The 18,635-nt window shown below is 42.0% G+C and overlaps 1 protein-coding gene across 1 annotated transcript in view; it reads right to left on the bottom strand.

Annotated features, from left to right (window-relative positions):
* Positions 1 to 2,692: 2,692 nt before the first annotated feature.
* LOC144781186 (acetyl-coenzyme A synthetase 2-like, mitochondrial) overlaps positions 2,693 to 18,635 on the bottom strand; it is a 196,545-nt gene continuing 180,602 nt past the window's right edge. Inside the window, exons 13-14 of the mRNA XM_078659876.1 lie at positions 17,794 to 17,915; positions 2,693 to 3,730 (exon numbers count right to left, since the gene is read on the bottom strand). Of these exons, the coding sequence (XP_078516002.1) occupies positions 3,554 to 3,730; positions 17,794 to 17,915 (299 nt within the window). The 3' untranslated portion in view covers positions 2,693 to 3,553. The remainder of the gene's footprint in view (positions 3,731 to 17,793; positions 17,916 to 18,635) is intronic.

The raw sequence follows: 18,635 nt of genomic DNA, 5'->3' as shown, positions 1-18,635 counted from the left end.
CTTTCTCTTTCGCTTTTTTTTCACCCGGTGACATTGTTGCCTTTAGCCCTTCCCTCACCTCCTCAAGCCGTTGACGTTGTAAATTCCATGCTCCCCTCTCGCTGTCCATGTTGTCCACCTTCTGACTCCTGGGCAGCGTGATAAGGAAGGCAACATGATGGCGCACACTCCCTGCTGCTTTACCGTGAAGCCTGTCCATGTATGCGAGTATGCTTCATAGCCTTTTAACTTAGCCTGTTAAATCTATTATCCGCACTCCATACATTCCATTCCTGCTATCTTTGTTTACCACGCTCCATCTGCACACGCTTTACCATGAAGCACGTCAGGGTATGTGAGTATGCTTCATAGCGCTTTAACTTGGCCATGTTAAATCTATTACCCGTACTCCTTACGTTCCGTTGCCGATTTTGTAGTTGTTTCTATCCCCTGGGGTAAATAGCTAACTCACAGGGTTTAAGAGCGCATCAAACAGCTTGCTATTTTAAAACACGCTTCTTTCCTACGTATGCAAGCTATATCTAAGGATTCTGACTTGCATATAAACCGGACGAGGCAGGGCGAGTGCAAACGTTTACAACACTTCAACAACGGATTATAATAATGAATGGGCCATCATAGCAAGTTAAGTCTTAAATATACTTATTTATAAACTAGGGGTGATGCTTTGGACAGGTAATGTAATAGGCAGCTGGCTGGAGCATAACATAACATTAGCCCGTTGTGGAAAACTGATGACTACATATAGACCTCGATAAGACCCTTTCGCGTTTAAAATAGTTTACCATTTGAGTTTGAGATGCTAATTATTTGCCTAAGATTATTCTCGTCCTATCAAAACATAAAGCACTAGTCCGCAATTTATAACACGTATATTGTGCAACACTTCAATGACATTTTTAAAGTAACTATGCTGATTTTCCTGGCTATTGCACATTTTTCCCTCACCCACCCTCAACCCCTCATCCCCACTCACCCTCAACCCCTCACCCTCACTCACCCTCAACCCCTCACCCTCACCCTCAACCCCTCACTCAACCCCTCACCCTCACTCACCCTCAACACCTCACTCAACCCCTCACCCTCACTCACCCTCAACACCTCACCCTCAACACCTCACTCACCCTCACCCTCACTCACCCACCCTCACTCACCCTCAACCACTCACCCTCACTCACCCTCAACACCTCACCCTCACCCTCAACCCCTCACCCTCACTCACCCTCAACCCCTCACCCTCAACCCCTCACCCTCAACACCTCACCCTCGAACACTCCCCCTCAACCCCTCACCCACACTCACCCTCAACCCCTCACCCTCAACCCCTCACCCTCACTCACCCTCACTCTCACTCACCCTCACCCTCACTCACCCTCAACGCCTCACCCTCACTCACCCTCAACACCTCACCCTCACTCACCCTCAACACCTCACCCTCACTCACCCTCAACACCTCACCCTCACTCACCCTCAACCCCTCAACCCCTCACCCACTCACTCACCCTCACTCACCCTCACACTCACTCACCCCCTCACCCTCACTCACCCTCAACCCCTCACTCACCCTCACCCTCACTCACCCTCACTCACCCTCACTCAGCGCAACAGCATCTTCACTAAATATATTTAATAAACTTTAAGCTATTGGCAATATAAAATAAAATCCATTTTATTTACGTGTTAATTATTAATTGTTTTTTAAAGCCATTGATTTTTTTTTATATCAATACATATAAGTCACATATAAGTCCCGTTAATACAAAAAATGTTGCTTTACAAATGCTAGAGGTGTCACATTTACAAAAATTATAACTATTGACTTTGTAAATAAGAAAGCTATTAATTTAGCTATTTAGAAAAAACAACACATAAATAAAAAACAAAAAAATAACACCTATAGCTCAAACTTTCCTACTGCGAGACCTATTGCATTTCCAATGCTTGTTGAACTTGAAGGCTTTCCCTCAGTACAAAACGTGTGCTTGAACGAGTACAAACACCCTTGCCCTATGGGTCAAAGAGGTGTGTGTTGGAACATGGCAGCCTAAAGTGCATCAGCGCTGGAGTAGAGACAAACAGAGCCATTTAGAGTGAAAAATAGCGCCATAGTAGATATGGTGCTGTTTTTCACTCTCGCTTTGACTCAACACAGTGCTGCAATGTTATTTGCTGTGTTCTGTAGTAAATTTCCCCCGGTATCCTTTCTCTGTGTATTTTGAGCTCCGCATGTGCGTTCTCTGTGGAGTAGCAAGGGGGGATTAGAGGGAGGCCGTCCGCCTGGCCGGCACAAGTTTTGGGGGCGGTGCCTCCCCCGCTCTAACCTGCGGCCATCGTAGTAATCGTCAGCATCCGCCCACCCCCACTCTTAAATGAGGCGGCCGCAGACAGCAACCACAGGGAGGGCCACAGGTGGCACAAGGTCTACCTAAACCACTGTGTGCTCCTAGCTTCTTGACAGAGACCAAAGCATGGAGGGAAGACACCTCTAGTTGGAAATGCTCACTGTCTGCTCTCATATAATTTTACTATAATGGAAAAAAATCATATACGCAGGGTGCAATTGTTATATTGAAGTATAAAACATTACTTCTAAGGAGAAAATATAAACATTTTTGAAATATTGATATTGACCAATGACATTTACCAAATGTAACTTGTGACCATTTAAATAATTGCTTATATTCTCTGTACACTTGTTGAAATCTAGTTTGAATTTATTTGAGTGAAAATTAGTCTCATTTGTCCAAAATGGCTGTATCAAATGAACTTTTAAGGACGGTCCTAGCATTAGTGGCTCTGATTGTTTTCAAACGAGAATGAAAATGCTTAAAACAAGACACGAGTCAAGAATTCCCTTCATGTTGAAGTTTATGTTGCCACCAGAGGCTTCATGTTGTGCAAGGTTAGATAGTACTTAAGTGACAAAAATGCATGTTCTACTGATTTGAAATGAGATGTTAAACAGGTAGTATTCCCACAGTCTGATCTGCAGATCTAATCACATCATGGGGTCTGTAATGACTACAACACTAGTAGATTAATTTGTCCACACGAGGGCTTCCCCAACACTCTATATACATAACCCCAGTCATTGCATAATTCATCAAACCCATTTCAGCCGGAGTCCGGTAAGGTACTAGATAATATGGCTTATAATGGAAATCTTTAACTACGACAGCGACCATGGTTTCGTCGAACTACATCTCACATTTCGCAATTTCTTCACCGTGATGGTGAACCACTTTACGATTATGATTCACAAATGTGGCATTTTCAATTTATTTTGGATTATTTAGTCCCTGAGAGGAATGGCTTCTTACGGATTCTGGTTGCTCTTTTAATATTTCCGTTTTAAGGCGATGGGCACAGACCCTAGTTTCCGCACACTATGTTGTGCAGAAGTATGGAGTGTACGTATAGCATACATAGTACCAAGATGGTAGTTGTCTCATTGTTAGGGTATGGGAGGGTAGCTTTAGAGGCAGAAGGCAATATTTTCCCAATACTCTGGTTGCCACTGGATGATGTTTCAGCTGCCCCAGTGGGCTCTGTACTATCTCCGAGCGTGCTTTTCCAACAGACTCTCATGGCCTGCCACGATCTCCTCAACAGCTTCATGGTCATCCAGGGTGGTCAGGTCTCCCAACTCGTCTGCTTTGTTTTCCACAATCTTCCTCAATACGCGGCGCATGATCTTCCCTGAGCGGGTTTTGGGTAGACGTCTCGCAACCTGTTTTAGGAGATAGCGAAAATGAATGTCTATGAGATTCAGTGAGACATCTACACATATCAACAAGCACAAAGATGAATGAAAGTGACACAAATGTCTGCCAGTCCAAAATAAGGTGTAATCATTTAGAAAAAAGAAATGTAAGCTCAATTTACAACAAACACTTTTGATAGTAATGGAACACAGTTTTAATGTAACAGAACCAATTCTAATTTACAATGTTGGGATCATAGGGTGTAGTGTAGTTCCTATTATCCCAATAGGCTCTGCACATTGGAATAATACCTTCAATAGTATAGGCCTAGACCAGACGTTAACTAGGTCTACTACTGTCGATATTAGACTTAAAGTTTTGGGTTTGCCAGCTAGCTCAGAGTTCACTAGAAACTTTCTCGAATAGGCAAGGAGGAGTTGAACCTCCCTGGATAGACAAGAAGGGATTTAGTTTCTGACAACCATAGAACATGACAACTTTGCTCTCCCCTAATCAAGAGTGTATCTCTAGAGTCGTGTGAAAACAAAAGACGACTTATTTTACTCAGTCAGTACGTGCATTCTTAGTCTCACCAGATTGTAGAGAAAAGGAAGAGACGGGCGTTTCAATAAAAATTTTTATTTATTGATCAGTCTCTTTTCTCATACAAGAGAAATGGATCGATATTATTGCAATACTTATGGTTAAGTAAAGTGCATACATTAAAAGCAGAAGTATAAAATAATACTGTAAAAACATTGATATGGTTTCTAAGCCATATGATGGTTTAAAATGGATAAAATAGATACATACACATATACATTGACTAATCGTACTCAACTGGTGTTTCTAACTACGCCTACCCCGGTGTACCTGACCTAAGCCTAATACGTGGGCGGGAATAGAAAGTAGCAGTTTAAGTTGAGTTTGTTTTGCCAAGTGACTGACTAAAGAATTCTCTGCAAGGGGTTATTCAGTTCTGTACCTGGAATCTAGGATGAATGAGGGATGGTATCTCTCGTCTCTGGTCTCGATATTCCAGGCTGCCTGCGAGGGCTACCCGGAAGCGCCGGAGCTGGATTTCTCGGCAGGAGAAAGCAGCGTCTCGTTCTCAGCGCGTCAGGAAGGTGGGGCTGCGCCAGCGGGGTCTGCTCTGCTCTGGGCTTCGGCAAGTCTGGCTGCTCCGATCTCGTCACCACCGCGTGTGTTTGCATAGGGCAATATCGGTAATATTTATACCTTTAAGGTGCCGAGATTGACGTAAGGATGGACATAGATACGTCAATAAGGATGTCATACGACCTGGTCGTTAGCACATTCCTTTGCTGAAGTTCTCGGTGAAATCAAAACAATGGCCGCAGGGTTTTTCCCAGGTTGTCATAGGTTTGATTTGTTTTGAGAACTCCGTATGCCTTATCAGGGGCTGGAGGAATATCGCTTGTCTAATTAGATTGCAAGCGTTATGACCTAATCAGATAACACGTTCCTGTGCCGTAGTGTGGCTTAATCAGATAACGGTTTCTGCATCATGGGGGTTTTCTGCATCATGGGATGGCAGCTAGTTAACTTGTTAACCAGAATAGGGTCAGGAATAGGGGGATCGATACAGAACCTATAGGAATACATCACACCCACTCCACGCTAACTATGGACATATTTACGAATCTAGGCATAGTAAAACATACTGTAGAGTATTGTGTATACCTTACCACCCCAAAATACATAAATGCATTTTGAAATTATCAAATATACGGAAAAAACAGTCACATGTAATATATGCACTCAAGCTGTAGAATAATGCTAAAGTAATCACGCATATCTATACATTATCACTAATTTGTATATGAGAATTTACACATGAAATGGCTCTTAATACAGAAAGAAGGTCCGAGATCATTCCATCACAGAATAAAATAATTATGAACATACCAGCGGGCAGCTAATGTCTATAAAGTATCTTAAAAATAGAATTTTTAGTTCTCTAAGAATAGTTCTTACTTTAAGCAGAAGATAAGTGTCCTGAAAAATATGTAGAAATATTTTGGGGCTGCTGAAAAAAATTGCTGTCCGTGAACTGGAGGGAAAATTGTTCATGGTATTTTGCTATTCTAGTTGAAGGCCAAATTCAGGGAACGCCGTGTGCGAGCTTGCTCAAAAGTCTCTATTTCTGCTCTGGTGAGAACATCATATCATTTAGACTGTCGAAAAAGCTGTCAACAGCTTCCTGGGAGAGTTCCACCAACTCGGAAAAAGGTGTAACCATGCATTCGTGCGCATGATTGTCTCCATTGACGTTTTGATTAGTATTGCTGACAGAAGGTCGTACCTGATCAATGCTGCTTTCATCTTGAACTTCACTACCCCTTAATCGTAGTGGTGAAGCTTCCACGAATGCCGTCATCAGGATTGGTAGCCGTTGAGGGCAGCACAAAGGATGAGCCTTTATTGGACTCAACAATGTTTCTGCATCCATTGGCGCATCCGATTGTAGCGTCAGACAGGTGTCCAACACGCATTCTTCTCCGCATAGCAAGCACCTTAATACAGGTAAAACACATCGTTGCCACATTGGTCGAAATGAAAGAAACCAAGTCATGTTCAGGTCTCTAAGCCGGGATAGTCCCAGGATTTTTGATATCCGGTCCCGGTATCCAATGGCTAGGATTGTTTCTTCCCTTGTCGCAGGTGTTTTGTCTGTGACATGGTCTGCCATAACGAAATATAAGGACTAGGAATAGGATTCCTGCAATTAGTCCCAAAATGAGGGGAAGTCCGCCAAAAATCGAATGGACGAAATCTGGAAAAATACCCAGTATGGCTTTGAATGGTGTTAATGCCATCGAAAATACTGTCTTAAATACTTTTGAGACTCCACTGGTACCAGAAATATTTAAGATTTCATTCAGGATTTCTGCGAAATGTATGGGGGAATTAGTTGATAACAATGAGTGAATCTCTGCAGTCGTCCTTGCGACTAGGAGATCATACGTTTCTTTTGATGACGTGAGCCTGGTCGGCGTCTGAAGAAGCACTGTTTTCATTCTGCTTAAAGTATCTATTCGAATAGAAGTAATTTTCAAGTTGGGCCATGCCCTTGCCTCCCTGTCTGGAAGGGAGCTGGGGAACAATAAGCGTCCACAGCACTTGACCTTCGCAGTCGTAGTTACGAGATAAGGAGTCCCGGGCATAAGACTACAACATCTGCGGTCCACAATAAGAACGTAACTCCCATTATAGAGTCTTTGAAAGAATGGTTCTATCTCTGTTGCAGGTGCGCCTAGCTGGTGACATGAAAGGTTATTTGAGTTCCCTTCACAGGCTCCATGCAAACTAATTCCATTACACAGAAGTGTACCGCTCAGTGACATTGCACAATTATTGCCACTAAGAAACACTTTCTGTCCTTTATTACTGACACATGCATGTGAATAGGGCAAGTTCCATGTTGTTTTAATGTACCCGTTTCCCAATTTTTCGTACATGCCAGCCTGTATATATTTTTGGCAGTATTGAAACCTGAAGGTAGGTATTGGAATATTAATTATCCCATGTATTATCCATTCACTGACAGGTCGTTCTGACATTGTCACTGGTAATCTCTCGAGTTTCTCAATGCTCAGGATTGTATAATCAGCACCCTTCTGTGCCATACTGATTTGTTTATCAGTAAGGTTAAAGATATTGAATAGTGACGTTGTGTTGATTAAACGCCAAGGCACATAGCCTGAACGCAGATTTTGTAACGTCCAGCCAAGCTGTACAATAGAACGCAATTGAGACTGACCGTGTTGTAACAACAGTAAGTCTTGCGATAATATGTCGATTGCTGAAGACACAATGCTGTCCAAAGAAAAAATTCTGGAGGACAGAGTCATTAACCCATTGTCCACTACAGAAAGTGATTTTTCCAAATTAATACGGTCAATTTCCCGTATACTTTCTGCTGTCTCAATTTGTGTTACCTTCCAGGCCTCGTTGTATGCTGCATATACAGAGGCTGCTATGAAACGTTTCTGACGCTGTTTGCGCGGTCCCATAATGAAATCACGCAAGTCAGCACCATCAGTAAGTAAAGTTAGGTGTTGCTTAATTTCTGCCAGTGTGGAAGTTTGTGGCCACTGAAGGCATAATTTGCCCACACTGTAGGTGGTTATTATCCCTGGGTGTTGTCTTTGGGAATATCTAGGGTCTGGCCTGGTCATTTTGAACCCCTGTGTTTTGTTCAGGAATCTGTCTTGACAGTTATTAGTATCTGTGGGCCAGATCAACCACTTTTTCCAATCAGGATGTGTTCTGTTTTGGTTTAATACATAATTTACGTCTATCTCTTCATCTGTAGAGCTATTGCTGCTCATTGTTGGTTTTGGAATAGACGGTTTATTTAAGTCTTTGATTTTGGCTAGGCCGAGACAGGTAGTTTGTTGAATAGTGTCATTTAAAAATATAATTTGTTCTGGGATCATGCAGGCTCTAAACAAAGATTCTATACCCTGTACTTGCCATTCTTTTGTACCCCAAACACTCTTTACTTCAACATTTTTGTCCCAATAATCAAAACCAAAAGTATTCATTTGTTCAAAGAATGAGTCTGAATATATCAATTTCGTGTTTGTTATCATGGTCTTTGTCCCTGTCTTATTTGACAATTTGAAATAAAATGTTTCAGCATTACTTGTGTTAAAACCTGAAAAGTATGAATATTTGTCATAAAAGGTTCTTGAGCTTCCTTTTGGAGGGGTTGCACAATGTCCCCATTGATTATAATTTAAAACATTTCTAGGTTGTGCAGATCTATGTAGAAAATGGTTACCATAGTGGTTATAACAGTACATACTATCATAATTTGTCGAACCCTGCAAATAATCATGTTTTGTAAATTTAGCAGACATCACTAAGTCAGACATCATATTATTTATACTTTCAAAGTCCCAACCATCAGCAAATGAGCTTGCTTTTACAAAGTCACTCAACGAGATCTTAATTTGGTGTGGATATTTCAGGATTTCAACCGGACCATAAATTTCGTAGTCAGTGTTGTCCCATGCTACCCCACCCGGTATAGGATTGGCTGTGAAGTTGACTGAAGAAAGTTCTCTTTTCTCGACGTGTGAAGATGTGTGTGGCTTGAGGATCAAGTTGATTTTCTGACTTGCTGTGTCCATTTTAGCATATTTTCCCTCAATGAAGCGTCCCAAAGTTAGTACCATGGTGAGCCAAAGTATGAGGATAAATGCACCAAAACCCACCCAAAATTCAATCCATGGAGAAATCAGATATGTTTGTTTCTTTCAGTTGTTTCAAAAGTACTTTAACTTTATCTTTAAAGGTTTTTGTTGATGGCTGTGTTTTTGATTCACTTAGGTCTTCAGAGGAATCATCGAAGTTAATGAAGTAGCCGGATGCAGTTCTGTCAATTGTTCCAATTGCTTCAGGATTACTTTTTCTTGCATAGTCGTTTGTTACTTCATTATAGATTGGTGTGTCTCTGCTAAATGTTTTTATTTGGGTTTTCAGAGGTCTAAGTTCCATTGCATTGTTGCATAGTCCTTGTTGTTCTTCTGTAGGCGTTTCGAATGTGATTAGCCTCTTAGATTGAACCTCTGTGTTTGTAGCATATCTTGGTGTTCTACTACTTATCGGGAGTCCACTTGGCCTACTATTTGTTATCGGCCACATGATTGTGGTTTTACCAGGTCGATGGATACAACTCGGTTCTCCTTTTTACCAGCAAGCGGCGGTAGTACAACTGATCTTGTCCCGTTGATGGACAAGACAGGAACTGCTTTTCTGTAAGAAGGCCCAAATTCCTTCTTTACCGCGATCTTTGCTCTGACTAGATCCCCGACTTTTGGAATCCAGACAGGTCTTGCTGGGACAGGTGGTGGTTCTTCAGTGGTTGTTGGCTGCTGTTTCAACTTTATGTTGCTCAGGTCTTTTCTTGTTTCGTTTAAGTCCTGCAAAATAGCCAAACGATCTTTGATATCAAAGCTTTTTTCCTTCACCACTGAAGTCTGACTGTCGAGGTCTAAGACTAACATCCTAGTTCCAAACAATAATTCGTACAGACTGAATCCCTTCAGAGAATTTCTTGGCAGGTTATTTAGACTACGTTGGACACTTATTAGATGTTTGACCCACCCAGCTCCCGAACCCAATATCCTTTCTGTTATAGATAGCTTTATGCCTTGGTTTTTTCTTTACACCATCCCGTATCCCTCAGGAAGGAAGTGAGAAGAGTCCCGCTGTGCTATGCTCATTTGGCCATGTTTCCCCTCAGGCTGGAGGGCTAGAGTGAAAACAATGGTCAAACGTAGCATGCTTCTAGCGTATATGCCATTTAGACTCGCAAATCTTTGTATAACAGTCCAGACGTCAGCCGAGTGCTGGTGATCTACATTATAAGTGGAAACTAGCCTGTATATGTTAATCGGACGCTTTGCTTTTTATTGTTGATCTTTTCTGGAGTGAAACGACACGGTATTACACCGTTTCTCTCACCACTGCGATTTCTGTTACAGTTTGGGCAGTTCTTTACAAACATGATATGATGCAGGCTCATGCCTGGCCACCAGTACCTTGATTGTAATTCGTCCAGAGAATCTTTTAGTTTGAGGTGTCTGAGACCCTCGCCCATATGTGCTTCTGCTATTAACAAGGTTCTCCTGTCCATGTTTGGAATCACTCTATCCCCCACTCCAGGGATTCGAGCAAAAGGGACGGAGTTTGCATCGATTATGTATGTATAATTGAGTGGATAGTTGATCGGTAGCGCTGAGCAGTCGCCTTTTGATGACGTTTTCACCGCCAGCACTGTTTCACCGTCAATATACTTCACTGTACGCTTTTTTCGAGCTACGGAAGCCGATTTAGTTGCTACCGATGTGGCTGTCTCAGCCAATGAATTCCCTGCAACGTGAACGCCATCACGCTGATGACTCAGTGTATGTATCACGTGAGTCTTTGGTAGTTCTTTTTGTAACAGAACTATTTGTTCCCAAAGCAGTTTTTGCTTTATTGTTGCACCTGTGTCATCTTTGTAACCGTTTTGAATCCATGTCTGCAAATCGTTGTTATATGATTTGACGCAGTAATATGAATCGGACACTATAAGTGTCGGGAATTCGCGATCCGCATTATCTAGCGCCATTTTCAATGCTATTATTTCAGTCTGTTGTTCTGAATTAGTTTCTACTGAGTGTGTTTTTGTTAATAGAGGTCTTAGATTACCTCCGCGCCACACTTCTTTTGTAATCTCACATGTGGGGTTGTATGCTTGTTCTCCCCAAACGGAGGGTTGAGCATGTCCGTCTGTATAGATTACACAAGCGTATTGTCGTAAGGGCAGAATGTCGATTGGCAGAGGGAATGTTCTTTCATATTCTAGATTTTTCAATTCCTTTAGTTCTGGATCAAAGTAGTAGTATACTTTGTCCGTTGTAATTGAATTCACCCATTGTATCCATTCCGGATTCAATGTTGTTGTTGGTAAATTACACGGTGTTGTTAATGCCTCAAAGGCTGATTCTGCTGTTCGGACTGTGATGTGTCTACCATCCGCTTGATCTTTTTCTCTAGCTATTGCGGTTTGAACTGCATGAACAATGTTTTCTTTAATGCTGAATTTCTTTTCAGCTTCTGTGTACAAGTGTGATTTGAATGCAATTGGTACCTTTTCTCCCTCATTAGAGGTCAGGTAATCCGCATCTTCCTGGGATGACTCGAATCACAAGATTGCGTGTGTTATCACGTGTTTCTAATTTTGTTTTAATTAACATGTCTGTTTGTAAGGATCTCAGAATTTCTGTGTGTATTTGAGTCCAATTGGTTCTTTTAAAATCTGGTTTTATTAGATCATAAAGGGGTTTGACCCTTTCTGCGTAATTTGCAATGTATGTTCTTCCGAAATTTAGGAAGCCTAGAATTGACTGTAGGTTTTTTAGTGTTCTAGGTGCTTGGAGTACGGCACATTTCTCTAGGAAATTGTCAGCCAGGCTTTTGCCTTCACTTGATAATTCATATCCTAAGAACAGGACTGTTAGATGGGCAATTCTCGATTTTTTAAAGTTGAATTTGTAACCCTCTGCTGCGAACCCAAGTATTATGGTGTTCACTCTCTTCAAGTGAGTATCCAAGTCATCATCTGTTAGGTATATGTCATCGACATAAGATAATGCTTCGTCATCATATGTTTGTAGTAACTCTGTTACTCTCGCTGAGAATACCCCTGGGCTATTCTTGTACCCCTGGGCTAACCGACAGAATTGTTTTTGAGTGCCATTTATTGAGAACGCAGACAAATATCTGCTCTCTGGTGCTATGTTTTGACAAAAGGATCCATTAGAGATGTCTAATGTTGTTTTGTATTTTTTGCGCACTATGTTATTCATTAGTGCAGCACTATGCGAATTTTGCACTGCAAAAGTTTTGCAACATGAGTTAAGGTGTCTGTAATCCAAAACTAGACGATATGAATTGTCTGGTTTGGAGACAGGAAACAAAGGGTTGTTCATTTGTGAGGTGCAAGTTTCAATCACCCCCTGGTATTCTAATTGATCTAGAATTTCTTTTACCTGTTTTTTAGCTTCTTGCTTGATCGGATACTGCCTTTGTGCAGTAGGTTGTGATTTTAACTGGATTTTGTGAGGAGGAGATTCCTCATCCCATCCTATATGATTTTTACTGCCCACTTTCTGGCAAGTGTGTATTTTTTATGAATTGGGATATGATTTGAGAAGGCAGGCATAATTATTTCTTCGCCATGAGGGCACTCCCTGACAAACTCTGGTGGCCAGTCTTTTTCAGCTAGAAGGATGTCATAGCCCTTGGAGAGATTATCCCAAAATAGTCCCCTTATTTTTCTAGTCTTATACCCTTCTATACGTAAAGTTATTTCATATATTTTGTGAGGTTTGCTAACTCTGGTGTCGGCAGTTTCCACTTGAAGATATTCATTCGTGTCCACTGTCTCCAGATGATTCATAAGGACTTTGCGAGCTATGCTCACTTCTGCTGCGCTGTCTAGCATTGTCTGAGCCCATTCTCTGTTTTTCAGTTGTGTCCTCAGTATTCTCGGCATTGTTTACTACCTTGATACTGGCTACCTTCTTTTTTGGAAATTGTAGTTTCTTTTTTAGATGAGCAGATTCCTTGTCTTTGGACTTGGCGTGCTCTTCTCTTTGTTCTGATCGTCCTCTTCTTTCCGATTTCTGCGAGGAAGTCTGAAAAGATTGAGAGGGACGTGTATCAATGTCTTGATATCTATCAGGCTTCTTTATATTATCCCTATTTCTAAGGTTATATCTTTTCCCAGAGGGGTCACTTTGGGGTGACCTGTGTCTTTGGTTCGGAGATTTTTCTCTCCGCCGAGGAGACCTTCCTCTGGACTGGAATTTCTTTTCTTTAGGATTGGATTGTTTGTTTCCATCCCAGCTCTTTTGTGATGTTGAATTATTATTAAAAAATATTTTTCCAGGACTTTCAATCAGTTGTGGTTTTACTGGTATTCCACCTAAACTATCTCTACCTAGTTCCTCATAGGATTTTTCTATGATTCTGGCAATTTCAGCTGGCTGGTCTGCTAGATCTGTTTCTTTTAACCTCTGGCGGATCGCCACGTTTGCTGCTTCTCCCTTTATGTTGGCTAATAGTATTGCCGAGACCTGCTTGAAGTCTTTCAGTAATTTCATACCAAGAGTTAAAGCGGGTTCTGGACCGTATTCGTCTTGAATTAGTTTTAGCACATCTGGTATTACCGAAATGGATGGAACACCGTGCGTTTTTGTGTAAATGGAAGCAAAGACTGTACCCCAAGTGTCACAGTCCTCCACGTGTGGTGCGATTCCCATTGGAAGACAGATAGTCAGAATCCTGTGTTTTTCTAACGGGGTGGTGTCTGGAAACACCGCCTCTATTTGGGGGATTTTTTGTGCTAACCAGAATGGTATTTGTTCCCGTTTAGCTGGTACTTTACCTAGGCAGGATTGTATGTTCTGTGGTGTAATTTTATTTGTGTTCCCCTGATGAGGGGTCAGCTGTGGAATTTTAATTGCTGGTTGAATTGTTGAAGTCCGCATCACATATTGGACTAATTGTCTATGTAATTTTATTAATTGTTTTAGCTGTGTTAAAAGCTCTGCTGCAGATATCCCATCGATGTCTGGATGTGGTGTGTATCCGGCTAGAACCGGCCACGTTGCTCCTGGTCTACCTAATGGACCGAGCCTGGTGATGTGATTATTATGTTTTAGGGCGCCATTAAATAAGAGCAGATGCTCTTGAAATTTAAGTGGTACTTCCACCTCCTCGAAAGGAGTATACTCTTCAGGAGGTTCCTCTGTTTTGTAATAGTGGAAGACCTTTGTAACAGCATTAGCTGCTGGAAAGTTTATCCATGTGTAGAATACCTCTGTCTGCCGATATTCGTGTGCCTCAATTACGAATATGACTGTGCCACCTCTAGGTGTCAGTCCATTTTCTATAAGTTTTAAAGTTATAGATTTTCTTGTGTTGACCGGGATGATTATTATACCCGGGTCTGCTTCTTGCATAGCAGTATCAGCTGCTGCGAGTTCAGTTGCTATTCTAACTGCCTCTCTTTCTCCTTCACTGTCTGACATTGTACTGTCCAGAAGGTTATTTTGTTTGTTTGCAGATCAGGTTCTTATGGAAACAAAGATTAGATGCACAGTATTTTGGAACAGTGTATCCTTCAACGTTGACTAAACCAAGAACCATACATAGGAGTTTCCTCCTGCGAGGTCTGGCGGATATTACCTTTCACCCACTCCAGAGGTCTTTGGAGTATTATGGGAAAAAGGGGTCTGAGTGAAAAAGCACGACTGAGTTACTCTAAATGTCTTACGTTAGTTTTATCGCCTATCCAAACGCGTTGGGCGCCATGTAGTGTAGTTCCTATTATCCCAATAGGCTCTGCGCATTGGAATAATACCTTCAATAGTATAGGCCTAGACCAGACGTTAACTAGGTCTACTACTGTCGATATTAGACTTAAAGTTTTGGGTTTGCCAGCTAGCTCAGAGTTCACTAGAAACTTTCTCGAATAGGCAAGGAGGAGTTGAACCTCCCTGGATAGACAAGAAGGGATTTAGTTTCTGACAACCATAGAACATGACAACTTTGCTCTCCCCTAATCAAGAGTGTATCTCTAGAGTCGTGTGAAAACAAAAGACGACTTATTTTACTCAGTCAGTACGTGCATTCTTAGTCTCACCAGATTGTAGAGAAAAGGAAGAGACGGGCGTGTTCAATAAAAAATGTTATTTATTGATCAGTCTCTTTTCTCATACAAGAGAAATGGATCGATATTATTGCAATACTTATGGTTAAGTAAAGTGCATACATTAAAAGCAGAAGTATAAAATAATACTGTAAAAACATTGATATGGTTTCTAAGCCATATGATGGTTTAAAATGGATAAAATAGATACATACACATATACATTTGACTAATCGTACTCAACTGGTGTTTCTAACTACGCCTACCCCGGTGTACCTGACCTAAGCCTAATACGTGGGCGGGAATAGAAAGTAGCAGTTTAAGTTGAGTTTGTTTTGCCAAGTGACTGACTAAAGAATTCTCTGCAAGGGGTTATTCAGTTCTGTACCTGGAATCTAGGATGAATGAGGGATGGTATCTCTCGTCTCTGGTCTCGATATTCCAGGCTGCCTGCGAGGGCTACCCGGAAGCGCCGGAGCTGGATTTCTCGGCAGGAGAAAGCAGCATCTCGTTCTCAGCGCGTCAGGAAGGCGGGGCTGCGCCAGCGGGGTCTGCTCTGCTCTGGGCTTCGGCAAGTCTGGCTGCTCCGATCTCGTCACCACCGCGTGTGTTTGCATAGGGCAATATCGGTAATATTTATACCTTTAAGGTGCCGAGATTGACGTAAGGATGGACATAGATACGTCAATAAGGATGTCATACGACCTGGTCGTTAGCACATTCCTTTGCTGAAGTTCTCGGTGAAATCAAAACAATGGCCGCAGGGTTTTTCCCAGGTTGTCATAGGTTTGATTTGTTTTGAGAACTCCGTATGCCTTATCAGGGGCTGGAGGAATATCGCTCGTCTAATTAGATTGCAAGCGTTATGACCTAATCAGATAACACGTTCCTGTGCCGTAGTGTGGCTTAATCAGATAACGGTTTCTGCATCATGGGGGTTTTCTGCATCATGGGATGGCAGCTAGTTAACTTGTTAACCAGAATAGGGTCAGGAATAGGGGGATCGATACAGAACCTATAGGAATACATCACAAGGGTTCATTCGAGAAAATTTCTTGCAGAGAAGCCTTTTCTATGTAAATATGACTTCAGCAATCACTTTACAAGAATACTTTTTGCAACTTCAGTAGCCGTATATTGAATAGCAAGGTTTGTGGGTGTTCTTGTTAAAACCAGATTACAAAAACATGAGCTTGGGACCATACAAGACGACAGACTGCAGGGAGAGAAAGTGATTTGCCAAGAGTAACAAGACTTATAGTCAATTGCAGAAGCAAGGATTCAGGATGCAAGGTAAAGTGCAACGCCACTCGCCAAACCTCCTCCTCTTACGTTGGGCTTCACATAAGCAATAATTGCTGTACTAAGAAGCTTTAGACTTGGGATACAAGCGGATACTGGCAAGCCTTATAAATCAAGCATAGGATCTTTAAGTGAACAGGGTCTGTTCAGTAGGCACTGAAGACCCCTGATTCATATTATGATGCTAAAGAATCAAAAATGCAAGACAACAAGAGAATGAGCCATAATCTAAACCTAAAATAACGAATGCATGGGCATGCAGTGCAAAACCAGCCAGTGACTGCCACTTGAGTTGTTCTGCAGAGAGGAAAAGCCTATTTTGTATTGAGTACCCGTACCAAAACACAGCTATAAGTCATGAACTGACGTGAGAGTCCATCAGCAAAGACCCTAACTCATAAAGTGTCTTGGGTAAGCCTAGCAGCCAGCACAGATCAAGAGATCACAAAGAGCAACATGAAAGCTTGGAAGCTCAGAACAGAAAAGAGCCCCTGGCAGTTTTCAGTGTAAAGCTCGGTATGGCTCTCTAAAGCCCATCTGGCTCTCTTAGTAAAATAGGATTTGCATCAAAACCTATAGGCGTTTGCGCTAATCCACCCAAGTAACGTCCCAGTATAGCCCCTTGATGCAAAGCACTTCTTATGCTCAGAAAAGGGCACCATTACAGCGCAAAATACCTTCTGCACGGGAAAGTAAATACCAATGCATCTCTTTGCTTCACTTTGCTTTGGTGCAAAGCCTTAGGAAATATGGACCATACTGTCTTGTGATATCCTCCACATACTTGATTGCACATGCCTTGTGAAAGGCTAGCAGCAAACAGCAAGATGCTACTGATGTGGCAAAGATAACCAAATGATCTGTGGGAGCCGAGCAGTACAGAGCAAGCAATTAGTAAATTCTCTGTAAGAAACTTAATACCATAGCATAAGAGGTCTTTATCACCCATAGTTTTCGAATAGTAATACCCAAAGGGTGATATGTACTCCTGTTTTATGGTACTTCAGAGACAGGCACTTCAGAGACAGATATTTGTTGTACCAGGTTTCATAGATATATTCTCAATGCTGACTATTACATGGATGTAGTAGAGCCCTTTATGCCTGAATAAGACTGGCTAGTATGAACCGAGTATCTGCTAGCGATCAGAAGAGTCTTTTGCTTGTACTTGTTAAGGTCTTAGGACCTTTAAAAATGATCTTGTTCTTGAATACTTGTGCTACCTAGATATAATCTGAAGGTTGCCCTTGGGTTATTTTGTTGTGATTGGATTGTTGGGCACATGTTACCTAGTTGTGATCCGGTGATTGGACTTGAGATATTTCATTGTAATCTGGTTGTTGGGCACATGTGTGACTTAGTCGTGGTCTGGTTCTTGGACACCTGTTGTGCCCAGATGTGATCTGAAGGTTGGTCTTGGCTTATTTTATTGTGATCTGGTTGTTGGGCACCTGTGTGGCCTAGTCATGATCTGGGTGTTGGACACTTGAGTTAACTAGGTGTGATCGAGTGGCAGGACTTTGCTTGGTCTGGTGGTTGCACACAGGTTACCTGGATGAAATCTGGAGCTGCATACTTGGCTATCTTCTGAGACACAAGCTCTTTCAATTCCTGCACCAGCTGCTCATGAGGAAGGCTGGAGCTTTTCTTCAACACAATGAAGACGTAGGCTCCTGGAAAGAGCAGAGAGTGAGAATGAAGACCAACAGAATCAAGAATCAAAGGCTGTGGACACTCAAAGTGATATTAGGAACAGAAATAGAAAGTCGGATCGTAAAGTGCAATCTGTTCCCTCATTCAGTCATTTGGTTGCATTTGTAATAAAGGCTTTCTCTTCTGGCTTAATTTATGCTACTTGTGCCTACCCTGGCCACTCCGCCTCATTCTCACCCTCTTGGTTACCTTCTCTCATGCAGCCTCTTGTTCTTTCCTGCTTGCCACACCTTTCCTGTGTATCTTCTTCTCCTATCTAACCTCCACTTATCTTATCCCCTAAGACTCGCCTTCTACCCCTCCTACTTATCTTACACCCTTCGGATCTTCTACCCCTTCTACTTACCCGCGTTCTCTGTTTAGCCCTTTTACTCATCTCAAACCCTACCAACTTCTACCCCTCCTATTTACCCCTGCTCACATCTTCGCCGTCCTGCATGTCTTACCCCTTGCTCACCTTCTAATACTCCTACGTATCTTACCCCTGCTCACTTTCTAACACTTCTACTTATCATACATCTTCTCACTGTCTATCCTTCCTGCTTATGTAACCCCATATCACCCACCTTCCTACTCTTACCCCATTTTCTTCCTTTACCCCCCACCTACCTGATTATTTTCCTCCCCGCTGACCTTTTACCCCCATACCTATCTTATCTCGGTGCACCTTTTATCCCCAC

Source organism: Lissotriton helveticus, chromosome 9, assembly GCF_964261635.1.
Source record: "Lissotriton helveticus chromosome 9, aLisHel1.1, whole genome shotgun sequence".
NCBI lineage: Eukaryota > Metazoa > Chordata > Amphibia > Caudata > Salamandridae > Lissotriton > Lissotriton helveticus.
This window is presented reverse-complemented; position numbering and strand designations above follow the sequence as displayed.